The following is a 20,387-nucleotide window of genomic DNA, read 5'->3' as shown; positions in this document are numbered from 1 at the left end:
CAGAGAAATGCTTAGAATGTGACTTGGGCTGACTGGAAAAAAAAAAAATTGCCTTCCAGCCTTCTTTCCCCTCCTGTCCCCAGGATCCCAATGGGGATACATTGCCATGTCTTATGATTTTTTTCAATGAAAGAATTTAAGACTATTGGACACGTCCAGAAGGACCTAAAGTGTTGCCAACTTTGGGTGTATGGGAGTATTTATGAGTTTTTTAAGGAGAGGTCAGTCACATTCTGTGCTGAGACCCACTCTTGTAATGTCTGGTCCTCTTCAAAGAATAGAAAAACAAAAATGGGACTGGGTAGCAGCAAGCTGAATGTCTCTGAACTGATTTTTTTCTCTTGCTTCCTTAGGGAAACCCCTTGGGCTAGTTGTAATTGAAATTCCTCTTGTTTTTAAATCTATATTTCTGCTTTTCACAAATGTGAAAGCTGAGGCTGCTCATGTCTGTGTTGGTTTCTTAACGCAGTCGTCATTAGCAAATCGGTATTGATTTATTCCTATGGAAATAGATCAGTGCTAAAAGTGAAATGCAATCCCATTAAGAATGATACAGGTTTTGCAGATGGAGAAAAGTAGGTCAAATATTGCACCAGTCATCCCAGAGAGTGTCCCTTTAAGCCAAATAAATGTGTGAATACACTTAAACTGTCAGTACGTTATTTGATTGCCATTATTCTGTATCTTTTTGCATGAGCTAGCAGAGCCCTCTATGACTGAACAGGAGTTGAAAGAAAATGTCAATTTTGGTATATTAACCAGGTTGTGTTTTACACCTGGGCTGTGTACAGGGCTTCTTGGGGGCTGTATGCACATGTAAGGATTCTTCCTTTCCTCTCATTGCAACAGTTGAGTTCAACTTAAGCAGGAAAGGCACATCATTGTATGCAAGGGACATTGTAGCAATGCAGCAGAGGAACACGATTTAAATCTGATCATTAAACTGCCGCAGCAAGGGGCTGCGAGAGACGGTGTGGATGGTCCATCTGCAAAATCTGTGCTCCTGTTGTACAAGGAGGAGGGGCCGAGGGGGAGAAAAAGCAGCTGCTTGGCTGTGCTATGAGAGGGTGAGACTGACTGTTGGCACCATCTGTAGCTGTCCTTTGTGCTTGCTGCTTTATCTGTTCATTATAGTATGATACTGAAATTCTCGTGCTTTGAGTGTAAATGAGTTGAGATACGCCTAATACTGTCAGCATAAAAAGCAGTAACTAAGTACACTAAAGATGAATAGTGTAATCTGTAAATTCATTTTGAGTTTGTTTTATCTTGCTTGAATAGCCCAGGAAGTGATGTTCTCCAGAAGCCAGCTGTACCAGATGTGTGTTGGCAGGGTATATATTCATCTTAGCGAGCAGAGAGCAGAGCACTGGAGGTGGATGGGGCAGGAGAGAGGGGAGGCTGCCCAGTGTGTTCCAGCAGAAGAGAGCAGACTCTTTTAGAGGGAGGACAGAGCAGGTCAGAGGGGAATTCGTAACTCCTAAGGTGGCTACAAACAGCTTTGTTTTCATTCCATGCACAAGTACCAGCACAGGGAAGAGAGTGCTTATTATACATGGTACATGAGTTGAAATGTCCTGAGGGAGGAAAGGTTGAACTATAATGAGTGCTGATAGGGATGAGTAAATTTCCTAGGTTTTTACCTGCAGTCTCTTAGTTTCTAAAAACATGGGTCCTCTCCAGATAACTTGTAGAATAAAACCATCCAGCTTATCTTGAGGACCTCTTTGTTCTTTGATGGTTTACATTTTCCCTTTATAAATCTGCGTACTGGATATTGGTAATAATAACTCATTAAGATGTGTTCTTATCTTCACCTCACCAAAGCAATGCTCTCATTGGCATATTCTTTTTCCGGGAGTTACACTGCTTTTTTTTCCAAGCAGGTTTGGCTTTTGTTTGCAGATTCATGCCCTCAGATCCATTGGGTTGTTGCTTTTTATCTTACTTGTCAAGTGCACATAGGTGTGCAGAAGGAGCAACTCCCTTCTCCCATCATAGCCTCCTCTAAGATGGATGATTCTGTAGTAATTACACTCGGCTGTGGCAGTGCTCAGCATCCACTATTACTCATCCACTATTACTCCGTGATGGCTGCGTTAAGTGTTCGGCAGAACACTTTGTTCGTGTTTCCCGAGCTCAAGTGGCTGTGGGCAAGGGAAGAAACCCTGTGAGGCAGGAATTTGTATCTCCAGGCGGCTGGAAAGGGGGAGGGGGGCCTTTGTCACTGGCACATTAGTAATGATATGCCAGGGATAAAAGGTGAGTATAATTTGATCAAATGCTTGTTGACAGATTCCTTGGCTAATAGAGAAGCAGCTTAGACTGACACTCGTTGCTGGAACATTTCACAGAGCTGGAGGGAATGCTTTTTGTAGGCTCCGTGTGAGGCTGACAGTTTCCCAGTGACCATATTTAGTTACATAAAGAAACGATGGCCCCCTTTTGTCACAGCAGAGCTCTAAAATGCCTCCCTAAACACCTCTCTTGACCTTCTGCTTGATAAATGCAATAAAATTGCTACTTCTTCTTTGTCCAAATGCAATAAAATTACTACCCCTTCGTTGTGCTAATGTGTGATTAATTCACAGCAATGGCCCAGGCGATAAGTATTTTTCTTGTGTGGCCATTTAACTTGAGAAAATCCAGTTGTTTCTTGTACCGTACTTGTGTGCATTTTTGGTAAAGCAGGTTCTTTTTCCTGCCCCACAAATATGACTTTACAGTTAGTCTCTTTGGAATTTGTTCTGTGTTAACAGTGCATGTGAGTAGCTGCTGGGAAAAGAAGATGGTGTACCCTGAAATGATAGCTAGCTACTGCTTATGATTGTTATTTGGTGAAAAGACAACCATTAGACAATTAAGACATGAAAACAGGAGCCTCAATTTTAGAGGATTCTGCACTTGTCTCTTTTAAATGAGCAAGCCTGAAATTACATCTAGAGTTTGTTACTACCCTAAACCGCTATGGCAGCTTGGGTTTTCAGTAGTCTTCTGGTTCTCACCCATCCATATAATCTGTTGATTTGTGTTCAGTCTGCAACACCTCAGGAAGGCACTTAGTTAAAAATTAAACATAAAGCGTTTTTTTGTTCTGAGGGTTTTGTAAAGCATCCTTTAAAGAAGAAAAAAGCCCAAGCACTTCCACTTGAAAAGTTGATTTCTTTCCACTGCAGGATTTTTCAATTAGTCTGCACTTTGTTCCAGTTAAACTCCTCACTGTGTTCTCATACCTGGCTGACTTTTTACCAGAGCCACTTCTGATGTTGGAATTAAATAGGCAGCTTTAAGACTGGTGTGGATGTTGCTGGAGGTTTCGGTGGGGTGTCTTGGCTGGGTGCACTCATCGGAGCACTGCAGTCACTTTGTGGGGCTCTGCTTACTGCAGAGTAGATGGTTTCTATAGCAGGGCCTGGTCTTCCCTGAGTGTGGGTGCATAAGGGAGAGGCCACATTTTCAGGAATAATGACCCCTTTCATGTCTTTAGAAGGAGTTGCAAGCTCTTCTTCCCTCTAAGAAATCTCTGCATCTTCATAGTTCATAAGTGTGATTTTCCTGTAAGCACAGAATTACCCTCATTGACTACAAGATTAGGCACATAATGGAAATACACATTTAGGGGTTGTGCTTGGTCAGATATAGATTTAAGTGCCTAACTTTGCATCCATACATCATTCTCCTGTTTATCTATTCAAGACTGGTAGCTCATAGCAGTTTTGGAAATTAATTTGTGCACATGGGTTTCTCTCCAATTAATCTTATGAAAAAAAACCAGCTGAATAGAAAATAAGTCTTTTTTTCTTTGCTCCCCCCATAAATGATGTCTTCTCTATGTTTTTGTTATGTTTCTGTTAGTGTGAAATGAATTATTCTGCATCTTGCTTTACTTGTAACAGCTATCCCATGTCCTTTTGCTTCATCCATGCTTCATCTCTGTGCTTCTGGGCTATGCAGAATGTTTGTAACTTGGGTAAAAATGTTCTTATGATAGTGTAGGGCAATTAGAGACTCAGTTTGATAGGATAAAAGTGTGAGTGGTGGTTCACGGGCAAGCTTTGCACTCATGGTGTTTGTCTAGGTCGTGACTCCTGTTACAGTGGCTTGCACCTGCAGGGGGCTGTGCTGGTTCCTCAGATGTGTGCTCACTGCCATTTGTTCTGTTTGCACAGCACTGCTTTCATCGTGGTGTGAGGAGCTGGGACGGCTCTTGCTGCTTCGCCACCAGAAAAGCCGGCAGAACGATCCTCCCGGGAAGCTCCCCATGCAACCCCCCATGAACTCTATGAGCTCCATGAAACCCACCCTCTCTCACAGGTGAGTGTGGGCCCAGCCCCCAGCACTGCGGCCTGGGCAGCGTGTTGGGAGACAGATCTGCTCCTTGAAATGCTCGGTGCCACTGCTGGGGGGAGCGACAGTTTCATGCACTAGGGCCAACAGGGTATCTGTAATTACAGCAAGCACTAAAGAAACTCAGATTTTCTCTTTGCTATTGCCCCATATGTGATGAAGTGACACTTCTGTCTTCAAATCTGTGGTCAGATCAAGTGGACGTGCTTTCAAGCTTCAAGTCATGCCCTAGAGATAAACTTGTACCTCGTGTCTCTCATCAGACACTTGCCTGATGTTTATTTAAATACAATTGGCTTTTCTTGATGTTGAAAACTTTTCACTGATGTTCTGTGTTTTAACCATCACTGGGAAGGTATTGCATGCAAAGCAACTGTACTGTGGGTGTAACCATAGATCAGAGGATGTCCTGTACAGTCTTGTATCAGGTGAGGATCAGACAGCACTTGTGTTAATTTAGAGGAAACATGAATGTTAAAGGACACTGAAAGAACATGATGTGAAGCCTTTGATTACCAAATTATGTAGAGGATCACTAATTGTAATTCTTGTCTGCACAACTTAGGTCACAGCAAAATGGATAAAGTGTAGACAGGATTGAGCATCCATTCAGTGTTTATGTTTCTGGGAGTTTTTTTTTTGAAGGCTTTCTTTACCTCAGCATCATTAAAAAAAATCACAAATAGTATAAATTTGTTTTATGTAGGTTTTTTTTGTTAGTAAAGGACTATGAGAGTGTAATGAGTCTAAATTCCTTGTACCTAAGTTCTGTGATAGCCTAACTAACTTGAACTTCTGTGTTAGAGTGGAGCTTAGTGACATCTTTGTACTAGTGCATTTGCATATGCAAATCTGTCTGCAAACAATTTTTGGGGTTTGGGTTGGACAGTTTTTCATTATTTTTGTTGCATTTATGGGAAAACCATGCAATAACTATGCCTTTTATTTCAGCCCTTGAGAATAAATGAAGTCCTTTTTTTGAAGTATAATTAATGTACATCACTGCCTTTTCAGAGTACCTAGATTTCCTCTTTTTTAGTTGCTTATGAAACGACTGATTGTAAACACATTTAACAAAAAAAAACCCAAAAAACCAAAGAAAACTTAATATTTTAAAATAATTTTACACTTGGGAGAAGATTTTCAGAAGACAAAGTGAAATTAGCGGCTAGTCTGCAGAGAGTGTGGTGCAGTATATGTGCTCTCTTAGGTGTAGTTTTGTAGTTTTTAGATGCCTGATTCTCATTTGACCTTTTAGCCTCTGTTCCTCTAGAGTCTATAAAGTAAGACTATCTCACAGGGGCTGTGTGCTACATTACTAGATAATAGATAAGATAGGCACAACTCACTTCTTTCGTGGCAATTTTCCACTGAAACTGTCACATGTCAAAAAAGAAATACTTTGTTCTACTAAACCTAAATACCAGCATTTCCAGCAGTACCGAGTCATCCAATATCCTGCCTGTGGCAGAGCAGCCTCATCAGTGTTAGGCAGTTCTTGCATATTTCTCTCGAGTATTGCCCTTGAATTGCCCTATTGGGGAAGAGACTGGGAGCAATTTCTAAATTACTCCTCTTTACCTACGAGATGCCCCTCTAGAAACAGAATTTCTGTGGCATCACTTCTTATATACAATAACTGCAGCAGCCACTTTGGGGTTTGAAATGTTTGCATCACTGCTTTGGTGTGTGCTGTTGTCTCTAATTTAAGTGTAACTGCTCAAAATCTCTCAGGTGGTATATTAGAATGAGACATCCTGTGGCTCTCCAACTTCTTTTTCCACCTGGAACTGTTTATTTTCATGCATATTTTGTAATCAGTCTATAAGACAGAAGTGAAGTATGGTGTGAAGAAGAATTGAGTTTTCTATTTGTTTTAATTAAACAAAAGATGAAAAGCCATTAAGTACAGTATTAACTACAGTCAATGATGAAGCTGTTGATGAAGAACCATTTGTATTTGCATTAGATTACAATTGGGTCAAAAGCTTAGTATTAAAGTTCACAGTATCTTATCTCTAATCCACAAGACTTTTCTGTTAATTCAAACAAAAAAAAAGTATGCTTTGTATTTGCTGAAACAATTAATGTAGCCAGCTACTTCAAGTTTTGTAAAAGAACTAGATATTAAATTAGAACAACCAAGAGCATATACAAGTACCTTACTTAACAAAGGCAATGTAGATATATGTGAGCTGCTGATTATCATTAGACACACAATTAAATCCTTCCCTGTCATCAGACTATCTTGAGTACTCCATACAGAGCTTTTTCTGCTGTTCCTTTTACTAGCAGCAAAATTACCCAGAACTCTAGTCAGGGGACTAGAATCCTGATGTAGCAGGCACTACAGAAATACAGGTGCTTAGTCTCAAAGTTGAAACAGGGCTCAGCTATTTAAAATAAATTGTGACTCAATAATGTATCACAAGAATCTAAATCTAAGGATTCATATTTAATAAACTATGGACACTTAACCTAGAAGTAATTCAGTCCTGGCCTGTTTTTAAGGACAGTCTTTGATTTTTAAAAGTTAATTGAGCTATAAGAGAAAACTGAAGTAGACTGATCAAGGAGGGCTTTCCTAGTGTTACTGTTGGTTAAATGCACTTACAGAGAGCAGAATGTAAGCCATGTGAGGATGTGCACACATGCAACAAATGCTTTCAGAGTAGGGACTGTATTGTTAATTTCTTTCTAAATTTAGTTTTTCATTTACAGAATGATCAAGTGTTGCATACAGAAAAAAAAAAATCAGCTAAATACCTACTGTCTAATGTAGGCCTGTTGGCTGGATTGCAAACTCCTGTGCTTTGTGAACAGAATGAGCACTGGGCTGTCAGAAAGAACCTCCCAATCTTAGGGGTTGTTTAAATCTTTGCAGTCTAATAGTCAGCTCAAACTTGAGTGTGGGATTTTATTTTCACCTTAGACCCTTTTATTGATTAATGTGAGTAAACTTTACTCCTGTATTGAAGTACCAATGTAGGACCTATCCACCTCCTTAATCCTGTGGAACTTGTAATTAAAAACCTACTTAATGGATTTATGGGGGACTTTAGGAGAGCTGTTAGTCTTCGGGCTAGCCCTTTTGCACAGGAGTGACATTTCATGCTTTCTAGCTTGCAGGGTAATTATTTGTGTTGTAGTTTTCCAATCTGACAAACTGTCTGGAATAACAGATACTACTCAAGGTGGCTGATTCTTGAATAAATATAAGGTCTTTGGCAAATGCTGTTATATAAGTACAAATTATTGTCATTATACACCTTTCAATGCTTTGATGAAGTTCCTACTTAAGATTCATTACATTAAGTGGTGGACCTCTACATGTGTATCAAATTGAATCTTGGTTGAAATGGGTACAGTTCCAATCAATCCCAGCAGGAATTGCACCCTGGTTCATTTTTACGTCAGTCTGACTCAGGCAAGCTCTGGGGGGCTTCTCATTTCTTGCACAGCTTGTAGTAAAGCTTATTTGTCCACAAAACCACCTAGAAATAGACAGCTGTTAGTTGCAGTTTAGTGTGTTGCCATGAGCATCTGTAGGGTTCTTACTGTCTTCACTCTCGCTCCAAATTTTGGTCTCATGCATTAATTGCCAGCTGTCTCACAGTTAGTGACCCAAGGGTGGTAATGCTTCTATAGGGCAGTCATGCTTGATGAAATATATGAAGATAATGTTGTTTTTATCACAAATTACTTAGTGCCAAACGTTTAGAGAAAATTGAACAGTAGATGAAATGAAGCATTAATTCAATCATACAGTAGATGTGTTATTTATTACCACTAATGTTTTATGTTCAGGCAATCATAAATACCTTTTAGTGGCTAGACTTGCTTTAAAAGAGTGATTGTTTTTAATGCTTGTTTCATCCTTTTTTTCTTCCAATTTAAACCTAAGAGCTGAACTTTCAAACTTTCATAGGAGCTCTTGGAAAAGAATGGTAAATCTGTCTAAGGTTTTACTGAGTGGTAGGGACTGGCCTGGGCAGTGTTAACAATCAGGAGTGAACTGGTTATAACATACTAGTACAAACAGTGTCAGAAGTTCTGTAAAGGCTGCTACCTTTTCAATTTTGCATCATAGGCTGTTTTGACCAGCAGTGATAGTCACTTCAAAAAAGTCTGGGTGAGGTCATGTGCAGCACACACACACTTTTATGAAAACAGGGACATTGTGCATGTTTTATACATCAGTTTGGAGTAGGGGTTGCTCCGTTGTGTCATGTGGCTCTGGCTTGCAGGAGCAAACTTTGCAAAAGAATTCTTAACTCTTGAGGTAAAAAATAAAATTGTTTCAAAGCCTTTTCATCTTTCTGGTTGTGGAGTTGTGAAATAAATATAATTAGGGACTGAACAGATGGTAAATCCTAATATAAAAGAATATACCCAGTAAAGAAACGTATATTGCTTCTGATTCTGCAAAAGTAGCTTTGCTGTTTTTTCCAGTTTCCTTTCTGTCAAGAAATATTAATATTTACCATCAGGAGAGAATAGGGAAGAATTCAGAATCAAGAAATGTTTCTGTAGAAGAGTCACTCCTTAAAGAAAAAAAACCCAGAAAATTTCTTCAGAATAGTCTGCTTATGTTCTAAGCATTGCAAAAATAAAACTAATTGCTCCAAAGTATTGTCCCAAGAGTTGTCCATCTCATCCTCTAAGTGAAAGTACTGATACTAATTTTATCACATACACTTAATGGGGAGGAAGTGGAAGAAAACCTTGAGCTGTTGAAGCTAAAAGAAAATTATGAGTACCTTCTCCTTGAAAACTGATAAGTGTAACCATTAGCTGCTAATAATTAAATATTGAATATTTTCATGTGAGAAATCTGCATTTCATTTTAGATAAGTTTGTGGTCAGTTCTTGTGGTAACAGGAAACAGTAATGGGTAACTTGATTTCAAATATGTATTCCTTTACATGCTTGGTAAAAGGTATAGGATAAGGATCATCTTTTCTTGTGTGTACAGCACCTTGCACAGATGTGAAAACAGGTCTTCTCTATTGATTGATGAGTCAAAGTGAGTGCTGTTGTAATAAAACTAATATGTAGCAGGACTACTATAATTTTATGGGATTTTTTTTCTGATAAGTACATATAAATGGCTGTATACTCTGTATTTTTCCTGTAGATGTTGTGGTCTTATGGTGTTAGTTTGTGATTTTTTTAAATTATACAATGCCAGCTGATATTTTTAAAAGTAAATACTAGGCAAATATTATTTTAAGGTCTTTCTGCTGACTGAGGCAAAATCTGATCTTCTCAGGCTTTGTGCTATGTTAATTTTTACAGTACAGCAACAGCTTTGAATAGACAGGTATCATTCTCATGTTTGGGCCATATTGCACGACTAATTCCTGAAAATGTCTGGCCAATTGTGATTTCTGTGTAGTGATTATCACAGGAGTATCATGACTCTTTGCATGAGGTCTGCTCTCAGAAGCAAGTGATATGTGCTGAGCGTACATAATTTTCCTCTTCAAGCATATTGGAAAGGTACCTTCTGTCATTTGTTCTCGATGAAACCAACTGATTTCTGGTGGCAGTAGGGTTAAAAATCATTTAACTGTGGCAGCACCCCTGGTTTTTAACCATTTTGACTGTCAGCACGATAAGCATGTGGTGCCACTGAAAGCTATACTTTGCCTAGCCCTTTGTTGCAAAACTACTTGAAATCATTGGGAGTCTTTTAACTGGATTGAACGCCTTTGGATAGGGCACATCAGAACCAAGTCAGTGCCCTTCTACCTGCACAGCATCAGCCCCACCTGAGAGGTGGAGCAGTGCTTTGCAGGGCACAGAAGGGCTGGGGAGGGCCAGCCCGTGGCTCGGCACAGGGGAGCTCAGTGTGAGTTCTGTTCTCTGGGTACCCGCGCTGTGAGCATCGCGCCCAGCCTGCCTGCCAGGAGGTGACATGGCTCCTAAGCAGGGAGGGAGCTCACAGTCTGGCACGTAACAATTACTGACATAAATTACAGCAAATACCATGTCTTTTTAAACGATTTGGGGGTATTTTTGGATTATTTGGCAGCAGGATCACAGATGTATATTTTGTCTAAGACTTGATATGTTTCTTGATGCCTTTTCTTTACATGTATCTGTTATTCATTCACTTACATGAAAATGTCACCCTCCACAGGGTTTCTCTGTTAATAGATTACAAAAGGAGTGAATTCCCGGTGCTCAGTTTTGTCAGTTGTTGTATTCCTGCTACTCCCGTACATTGGTATTCTCAAATCTCTCAGAATCGCAGTGAGAAGAAAAGGAAATAGTCATTACTATTTGCAGTGGTGGAGGGCTTTTCTAATGGTTTCCCTAAAAAAAAAAAAAGGGGTTAGCAATTCGAGCTAAGACACTCCTGGCCGGTTTTCACTAGATATGACAACAAAGCCTGCTTGGCAGACAGAGCGCATCAGCAACCTGGGCAGATGGGTCGGTGACATTAATTAGATACTGGCAGTGCTTTTAGCAGGAATCGGTGATCTCTTCCCATGAAAGGGCTGTTCCGGGGCTGGGGAGCAGCGCACCAGCCGGGCACTATCTTCAATGTCCTCGTCTCCAGCGAGCTGGGAATGCGGGGAAGGTACCACAGCCTGTTCGTGCTCTCAGCTCCCACTTAACGCGTCAGGGGAGATGCGATGTGACTGTTTGTTTGCCCGTGTCCCTGTGTCACCAACAGCATTTCCAAACTACCCTGACAGGCAGGCAGAGCGCGGAGACGGCTCGGGGAGACGCTTCTCAGACCTGTCCCTCCCCGGTCAGGTCACTTGCCCTGCCCTGCCCTGCCCTGCTCGGCCCGGCCCGGCCGCTCCGTCCCCGCCCGCCGCGCTCCGGGCGCTCCCCCCGGCCCGGTCCCGGTCCCGGCCCGGCCGCTGCCCTCAGGGTTCGGCGGGGCTGTCCCCGCTCCCCGGCCAGCCCCGAGCCCCCAGCCCGGCTCGCTCCCCGGGAGTTGCGGCGGTGCTGTGCTGCCCCCTCCTCCCTCTCTCCCTCCCTTCCCGCCGTGCCTCTCGAAGAAAGCGGTTTTTTTCTGTTGTCGGGGAGCGTAAATCAGCTTCATCTAAAATCTCGGAAGTGCAAGTCCATCACATCTTCCTCCGAGCCGCCTGCTACACCTTGCGTGAGTCAGACTGCAGAGCTCCCGGTGCCCTTCTCGCTGTGCGGGGCTGCTCGTGTTTCCCCCTGTCTCAGAGGCAAAAGCACAAGTGGAATCTGCTCACGCTCTCAGCGGTTCCTTCCCCGGTTGTTGTAGCAGTCGCTGACCTCCAGGCACTATGAATAAACAGCAAAGCTGGGAACAAAAGGAGTCTTCTGGCTGCCATTATCTCACATTAACATAGCAGACGCGCTGCGGTGTGAACAATGCGAGTCTCATTCGCCGATAATCAGCGAGTACCCAGGCATTTGGATTACCAAGGCAACAGGCAATGGTAGAATACTGGGTGGGTGTGTTTTTTATTGTAAAGGAGCAGTCGGATATGGAAACCCAGGTATATTGATAAAGCAGAGCAGAAGGAATGCCTGGTGGCAGGGGGGGACTGAGGGCTCGGGGTTGCATTCCGACACACGTGAGATAAATAAGACATGGATGAAGCAGGTCTGTGCTGTGAGATGCAATAAAGATTAAACGGCATTTGTCAAGCTGAAAACGATCATAAGATAATTTCAGCATTTTGTAAAAGGTAACAGGTGGCATGTTAATAGCAGGGCTGTTACCGGTGGATTTTGTAACTGTAATCTGGGCTGTAGTAATGCATTGCATGGTCTACTTGTGTGACAATAGAGCTGGGTGTGATGGTTTTATCTTTTTTCCTTTTATCAGATGGATGCTGTAGTCCCCATGTCAGACAATGTAACCCCTTCTGCTTCTTAGAGGCAGGAGTGGGTCTCAGTAGCATTTTTGTTTCTTACCTGCATAGCTGTGATCGTTTATTCCACATGGACAGAAATAAGTGGCATTATCTCTGTATCTTTGCGTGTGCACACACATGTGCGTGGACATATATGAAATCTGTAGTGAAGCAGGACTGTGTGTGCATGCAGGGGAAATGTGGTGTTTTGCAGGTTCAAAAACTTAAGAATTAATCTAATTATTTGGCCTAATGCATTTTTCTAATTTCAGGACTTAAAATCAGATGCAGTAACTCTTGCTGAGCAGCATGAGACTTGCAGGCATGGCTCTAAGTGATGACACTGAATGTAGAGTAAGGAAGCACAGCAGTGAGTGTGTCACAGCCCGATCTGTAGCAACCCAGTGTGAAATGGAAGGCAGCATTCCCGCCTTGTGCAGTCATAAGTCATGCAGGCCTCACAGGCCTTGTCACAAATGTAAAGAAAAAGTTGAGGGCTTTCAGCTTCCAGAGGTGCTTTGTATCACCTGCTGAACTGCCAGCTCGGTGTTGCTGTCTCAGTCTCCACGCAAACGCCTGTATTGTGCATATGTGTGTGGCTGCATGAATGGTTATTATCAATGTGTGTGGATATTTAAAAGAGCAGAGGCAGGGGGTGATAGCCACCTGCTAGCAGCAGGTGCCATCCAAACCACTGAGCTGATAAATGGCTTGTTGCCTTCACCTTTTGACTGCTTTGCCTGCATCTGCTCACCTAGAAGGGGTTCAGAGTGCTTCTGTGTTTGCATACAGTTTGCCAGAAAATAGCCTCCTTCTTATTACAGTGAATTATGAAATTTCTAACTGCTTTCAGTCTTCTTTTCATCCAGTCCTGAAACAACACTTGAGGTAATTCTTTCTTAGGCAAGGACTAGGTATGGATCTGCTGTGCATTTGGAGTTGGGAGAATCAAAGCTTTGCAAAGAGTTACAGAACATACTCATCTAGTTGGAAAGAGTGGAGGGAATCAACAGACTTGAGAAATCATGATGGGATAGTTTTTGGAACTGTGTATTTTCTTTGTAAAATCTGGATGTTTGTAGTCACATCATTAAGAAGTAGAGGAAAATAAAGTCTTGTAGAGTACTTCCAAATTGGCTTTTTTCATTTTAACATTACATAAAACCACCCAGTGTTTTGGGTGGGATTGTGTTTTAGGTGTTTGCTTAGTGAAATGCAGGATGATGCCATGATTTAGGCCAATACAATTTAAACATCTTCAGATAATAATGCAAAATATTCAGGAATATGTGAATCACATTGATGGCATCAATCAAAAGCTAATTCTTGCTAGTCATCTAAATCAGTTATTAGGATACAGACTGACTACACCACCCTCTTGCTTTCCTCATCTTGAATGTAAAAAGTTTATGGTACCTGCACACAACATCAGCTTTTAGTTTGGTTCTGTACCTCATGTGTGATGTACAGAGGTGCTGACTCTTTGTTTCCTTTACAATGTGTCATCATATATCCTTGCTGACTGTGAGTGGTCTTCATGTTCTTCCACATTGGTGTCTCCTGGCTCTGCCATGTTCCTCTGTATGAACAGACAGCAAATTGCATAGGGTGGTTTACAGAGCCTATGGAAAACACAGCACAAAAGGCCAGGGGATAACTCAGTTAAATTTTGTGATTTGTGTTTTTGAATAGTAATGGGTTTATAGTAACTTTCACCTGGGCTTTAAACTAGGCTTAAGTGTTCAAGTTGAAACACATTGGCCAAGCACTCTAAGTGCATGAAGATGGTGCATGTATCTCAGGTGGGGAGGTGCTGGCTTTGTTTCTTTGGAAAAGAGTCTTAATGAAAAATGACAAGTCAGTTTCCTTCTAAATATCTAGTGGTTTTCACAAAGAAAATAAAAGCAGTTCTCTAAAACATTTTTGATTGGCAGTAAGTGAAAACAAATTCTGGGTTTCACTTGTCACAGTGGGTTTTCTTGAATTAATACTCAAGGTCGGGGATATTTTCAGTGGAACTTTGACCAAAAGGAAAAAAAAAATACATTTGATCTGTAATTTCTGAATAAGTTGTCAGGGATTCCTAGCTTATTGAGTCGTACTGAGGTTTGCATGGTGCAGTGCAAATACTGAATTTGAACTGCCTTTTTGGTATGAAATATTAAAATGCTCCAGAAAGGACTCTAAGCTATTTTCTTTCCCCGATTTTTTCCCCCAATTTCTAGTGTTAGGTTCATGGTGGTGCCCTAATCAAGAAGGCTTGCAAACTGAATCCATATTATCCATAAATAAAGCTACACAAGTGGTGTTCTCTCAAGAAATCCAAATAAAACAAAAACTAAACCTGAATGAAAGAAGCTGAGCTGCCTAACTCTTGAGACAACCCAGACATGAAACTCATGTCTTGGTGCTTCAATTATCTGGGGCTTTCTTGCCTGTTCTGATTGTGGGATTTATTATATTTTTCCACTGCAGATGCATCAGGATGTAGGGCAGAAAGAGGGGAGCAAGGAGCTTGTTTGGAAATTGTTATAGTTTTGTTTGTATTAAAGTAGTGTCACCTAGAGGCTCCAACCAAGAATACAGGCAAGGGGTGCAGAGCACCCTGAGCACACATCTGCCCAGAGGCAGAGCACGGTGCAGACACAGAGAGGTGCCATCAGGCAGGAACAGATCAGCAGCCCCAGTTTTGGGTTGTATTTTGCCTGTTCTGATTTTTGGCCACGTGTTACTGCAAAGACATGTTTGGCCTCTGTTGTTCTCTGAGACCTGACACCTTGTCATGAGGTACTCTTCTCTCAAGGTGTCCATGGGTGAGAGAAGATGATGTGGGAGAAATGACAGTCAGTGTTCCAGTGGCAACTACCTGCTCATCTTGGTGTCAACTGAGAAAGTTAGGATAGGGTTGGTAGATTTAAAGGCGTGAGTGAATTCTCTGTGTGTCAGCTGCCCTTCAGGTGGGATGACTGTGCTTCAGAGATGTTAGAGACCCCTGCAAAACTGCAAAGCTGGCTTGAGGGTAAGCAACAGAAAGTAGCCATTGGCGGCCCAGTTGTGGGAAACTTGATTGTCAGTGGTTGGACTGAAAAGGCTTTTTTGTAAAGTCATCACCTGGTGCAGTAGTTGGGAGATTTACAGTGTTTGAAACAGAGGTAGATGCTTTATGAATGTAGTGTTTTAGACACCTGGCAACAAGCGACGTGGAAAATCACCAGGAATGTGTAATTCCAGTTTTCCCTCTCCTCCACAGTTTGTAAAGTGCCAATGCTCTAGGGATGCATGCTTCACTAAACCATCTGAATCTTTCCTTCGTGGAGGAATGAAGACACGTAAACAGAGTATCAGATACATATACAATTGCTTTAGTGAAAACATAAACATATTTAAAACACAGCAAATAATGCCACAAGTCATGTACAAATTACAGCAATTCACTTGTATTAATTTATTCTACAAAGGTCACTTGTTATTAAGCAACTTTTATTAGAATTATCTATCAGTCTCTGTCTGACATGAAGTCTGTAACTTTTCCTTGAGACTGGATATCTGCCTAGTACTGGGATTAAGAGAAGCTTGACCTAACTACCAATGTCCTTCTTCAACATGAGTGTTATATTACTGGTGGGTTCAGTACATTTGCCAGTAGCTAAGAAATCCTTCCTCATTGCTTGATAGCAGTTTTGCTAGCTCAGAGTAGTGAAACATTACTTTGAGAAGTAATTTCCCTCCCTCTCTTCCTCTTTGCTCTGTGCCTTCCTCTGCTGTTTGGCCTTTAATGCTGACCAGTAGTATGTATAGGTTCATTAGCACTATGGTAAATTTAGTCAATACTCTTTTAGTGGGCTCCAGCTGAGTCCAAACTGACTCACTGCCCTCCAGGGTGCAGTGAGAGACTTAATTACCCTTGTACAGTTCAACAGGAACAAAGTCATGGGCAGCATTTCGCTTTGGCTGAAGAGGTTGAAGCTTCTTTCTTTATTGGCTGCCATTTTCAGGTTTAAAGAAAGGGATTTCAGGATAATTCACAGCTCTGTGTAATAACAGGGGAAAACCACTGCTCTTTGCAAATGAGAATTGGATTGGTCACGTTTCATTACAGTACTTACATGGATTTTCCTTTGATGGTGGGAATATTCCTTTGGGTAGTTTTAAGGACAGAAATGGAAGTTGAAAGAGCAGAGGTGGAGGGACAAGTAATCCTCTAGTTGAGTGGCACGAGTTTCAGCATCTCTTACTGCTTGAAGCCAAGGAAGTCTTCATGTGATGGAGAAAGGGTGGGTATTGTATCCAGTATGGCACATGTTGTACTCTGACATGCATGTAATTGGTGATGGGCCAGAGTAAATGCTGGGGAATGCAAACCATGAGATTGCCTTGGATTTCTCATGGGGTCACTGAGGTGAAACTTGAGGGACGAGGTTTTGGGCAGTGAGTGGATATCAGGCTATTTAAGTTCACATTCTGCAAGGCACATCTACCACTACTTCAGTCTTGTATAATTTTTGTGATTAATAATGTTTGAGATTTTTCACTTGGTCCTGTGTTGGATAATGTGGTAATCACATGGTTCAATGTGCACAATGAATATTTCTCAACAAATCTATAGCTGGTCTCTTTTTCTGGCTTTTTTATGTGGTGCTGGAGGCTTATTTGTCAACAATTCGATTTCTTGAGGTGTCACCCATTTTAACTGTAATACAGTAAAAACTGAGTGATTTACTCAGTACTTATAATTAGGATTAAGTGATTATATAGTGTTTGAGAACGCAGTGTAGCCTTCCACTGAACAAATGATCTACCACTGAAAACTATGGAGGAATGGTACATGAAATCCCTTCTGCATACTGTAAAGGAGAGGAATGGGTGAGAGGAACATGCTTAGGAGGCAAAGAAAGTGAAGCAGTAATGATAACTTCTTAACAGCAGGCTGAAGCATTGCTTGCTCTAAGTTGGAGTGTGTTGACAAACTGTACGCCATATTTGCATTAGAAGAATATTTAGTGACTCTGTGGTTTGATTCCTGCCTGTCATTACCCTTCTTATTTACTCATACACTTGCAAAATATTTGCCTTGCTCCTCAGGTTTTATTACCTGTCCACAACACATCAGTGGGGAATAGAGAGGAATGTCTGCAGTGAGCCCTTTCATTGCTTATGTCATGGAGAGAGCTTCTTTGTAGTCACTGAAGTGCATGAACACTCATATGTGCCATAAATATCCAAACAAATCACAGAGCAGATATCATCAGAAACAGTCAGAGAAGGAAGTAAAGTAGGAGGCATCATTCAGAGCAGGATAAAAGAGGAAATCTTAATAGCAGTCACAAATTCTGGGTTAGTCATCATTTGTCTCCATGCTGGTGGAGGGACTTGCATTGCATCACTTGCAAATATTAGTCACTGAAGCCATTGTCTGAGCCTCTGAGTGAGAGGGGCAAGATTCTAAGAGAAAATATTTTAAAGAAGCATGGGCTAGCAGGACTTAGTGGTTGCAAGGTGTTCAGTATGCCCTTATTCACACACAGATTTATATGGATGCTGTCAGTGTAAACATGACATGTCAGGCATCTTACAGAGAATTATGATTTGCCATTAGTTTTCTCTAATTATTTGTTAGGGGAAATTATTCTTTTATCTAATTTAAATTTTTGTGTGATTTTATTCCTTGATTGAATATGGGTACTTTGAAGCAAATAGGTTAGTTCAAATTCACAGTTATGTTCTAATACATTGTTGGTGTGCTGGCAGAGCATTGTGGAATTTGTTTGAAATTTCCTAGCTGTTTGTGAAATGTATTCACTGCTTCATTTACACAGTTGCTGCTGCTGTTATTACATTATTTGTTACTCAGGACAGAGGCAGGTTTTATCACACACATGCACACTTTGTGCAGAGCAATTCCTTTCTTAAGTGATTCACACCTGGCGTTATGAACAGGCTAAAGAATGAGCACAGGGGTAGTCCTTGATTCTGGCTCACAGCACAAAAGGAAGGAGTGGTCCCAGCCTGGAGCACTGTCTGGGGTCGCGGGAGAGTGAGCAGGCTTCGAAGCATGTTAATAGAGTGCATGTAGAGCCTGTAGATATTCTTTAGGCAAGTTAGCCCTTGATAGAATTTTTGGTGATAGCTGGTAGTCAAGACAAAAATGCAGTTCTTGATATAAAATACAAATCAATGGTGTCTGAAAATGAAAGAGCAATGTGTGTCTCTTAAATAGTATTTATATATATATATATATCTAGACAAGGAAGGATCACCTGAGTGTATGTGTATATATATGCAAATTGAAATCTAATTTACAAGTTATTAGTACAAGAATGAGTAAATTTCAAGTGGAATGTGTTTTATGGTCATAGGATTGATAGTTACTTTCACTGGATTTAAGATATTTCATTAATTACGCTAAGTGCGTGCCTATCCTGGGCTCCTTCTGAAACCACCAGTGCTTTTGTAGGAAAAGAACTGTAAGAAATGTTTGCTTGTATCTGTGGACAAAGCTAATGGAAAAACCCAATCCTCTCATCCACATATTTATCTGAAAGATGTGTTGTATATCTGCAGTTGATTTTCTAGAATGCTGATTAACTAATACCGTTTTTGGCATGCAGCTTATCCATCGTGTGGGAGAACACTATCTGAATTTCAATTTACTTTTCCAAATGATGTTGAACTGCTATTGCTTTAAAGGCTTTTCTGGCCATTTGAGGGCCCACTGCAGACAGTGGAGCTGCAGTCTGGTCTCAAAATCTAATTGAATTGATATAAGGCAGCTGAAGCAGTGACTGTTGAAGAGTTTGAGATGAATTGCAAAAAAAATGCATGCTTCTGAGTAACTTGGTGTCCTTGTTTGAAACTCTGCCCCTGAATTTACTTTCACTGCTAACAGACCTTTTTGTGGTAGAAGCCCTGTGCTTCAATATAGCTAAGGAATGCATTCATTTTATGTGGTTTGATACAATCACATTGCTGTTAAAGAAACTTCATGTCTCTGAGAATACTAAGCTAATAGTGGAAGAAGAGTGGAGAGTTAAGGTAATGTCAGTCGTTCATTCCTTTGTCACCACCAGCAGCTTGCCACAGTTTAAACTTCCAAAATCTCACCCTTCTGAATGTTTGTTTTTGCAGTGATGGGTCTTTCCCTTATGATTCTGTTCCCTGGCAACAAAATACCAACCAGCCTCCAGGCTCTTTGTCAGTGGTCACCACAGTATGGGGTGTGACTAACACCTCTCAAAGCCAGGTAAGCTTCATTTTTATGCCTCCTTCCCTCTAGATATGCATTTCTGCTGATGTTTGTAAAATGGAAGGTATTTTGGAAAATCCTCTTGGATCAATAGCAGGGTCTGTGTCCTTTGTTGTATATGATGCATTATTTTCCCAGTCATGTCCTCTTTGGTGGCATTGAACAAGAGGTGTCTGAGAGCTTGAGTCAGTCACTCCTTTGGCTGCATGCAGATGTCAGGCTTGGATTTACCTCGTATTTTACACTGCATGGTTTCAAGAAAAAAAGCATGGGATTGGGGTATTCCCAAACCTCTTGGGAATTCAGCTTGTATGTGTTCTAGTAAAAAATTTAGCTTGATTCACCAAATGATAGTTGTTGATTTTACCTGGGGTTGTGTTGTACTTGTGGGCTGGTGAAATTCAATACCAAGTCTACCCCACACTGAGTTGCTAACTACCAATTTTAGGCTGTGTTCTTTCCAGTCTCTCCTGTTAGTGCTGTCTAGCTTTGTAAAAATGTTTCAACATGCATTGGAGCACAAGCATGAGCTCTTGGCTCCCAGGTGAGAGCCATACTTCCTGGATTTTCATTTGGTTCTCTCAACTATCAACTCTCTTTTTCTTCTGTGTTGTATATTGAATCACACTATACAAAAAGAAGCAGCTTTTATGAAGAAGTTACCAATTACTTGTGATAGTGCACTCCGAGGGATGTGGTACAAATTAAGCATGCAGACAGTCTGGCCTTTGCTTACACCATAGGAGAAAAGCTCAAAAAACACATTACCATCTTTAATGAGTGCAAATTGTACATAAATCTAACCTGTCTTTTCTACTTCTTTCCAACACACACACTATTAGATCCCATACAAAATTTTCTGGGGATTTTTTTGTTATTTTAATTTTGTTAAGAAAATTAAAAATGAAATTGTAATGGAATGAGCCATTTGAAAAAGAAATTAT

The 20,387-nt window shown here is 41.0% G+C and overlaps 1 protein-coding gene and 1 long non-coding RNA gene across 12 annotated transcripts in view; one reads left to right on the top strand and one right to left on the bottom strand.

Annotated features, from left to right (window-relative positions):
- ZMIZ1 (zinc finger MIZ-type containing 1) overlaps positions 1–20,387 on the top strand; it is a 338,284-nt gene that overhangs the window by 282,422 nt on the left and 35,475 nt on the right. For 10 of the 11 annotated variants that reach the window (XM_071438784.1, XM_071438786.1, XM_071438794.1 and 7 more), the window contains 2 exons: positions 4,170–4,314; positions 19,326–19,440. In XM_071438784.1, the coding sequence (XP_071294885.1) occupies positions 4,170–4,314; positions 19,326–19,440 (260 nt within the window). Of the gene's footprint in view, positions 1–4,169; positions 4,315–11,414; positions 11,793–19,325; positions 19,441–20,387 lie in introns of those variants that run through there. The other variant, XM_071438793.1, reaches the window with a different exon arrangement.
- Positions 6,206–11,193, bottom strand: LOC139595522 (uncharacterized). Its single transcript, XR_011681053.1, has 2 exons — positions 10,774–11,193; positions 6,206–10,668 (listed from the first exon to the last, which is right to left on the bottom strand). It is a non-coding gene; the product is annotated as an uncharacterized lncRNA (long non-coding RNA).

The sequence above is a fragment of the Agelaius tricolor genome, unplaced genomic scaffold (genome assembly GCF_023055355.1).
Source record: "Agelaius tricolor isolate 1412-34295 unplaced genomic scaffold, bAgeTri1.0.p SCAF_13, whole genome shotgun sequence".
NCBI lineage: Eukaryota > Metazoa > Chordata > Aves > Passeriformes > Icteridae > Agelaius > Agelaius tricolor.
This window is presented reverse-complemented; position numbering and strand designations above follow the sequence as displayed.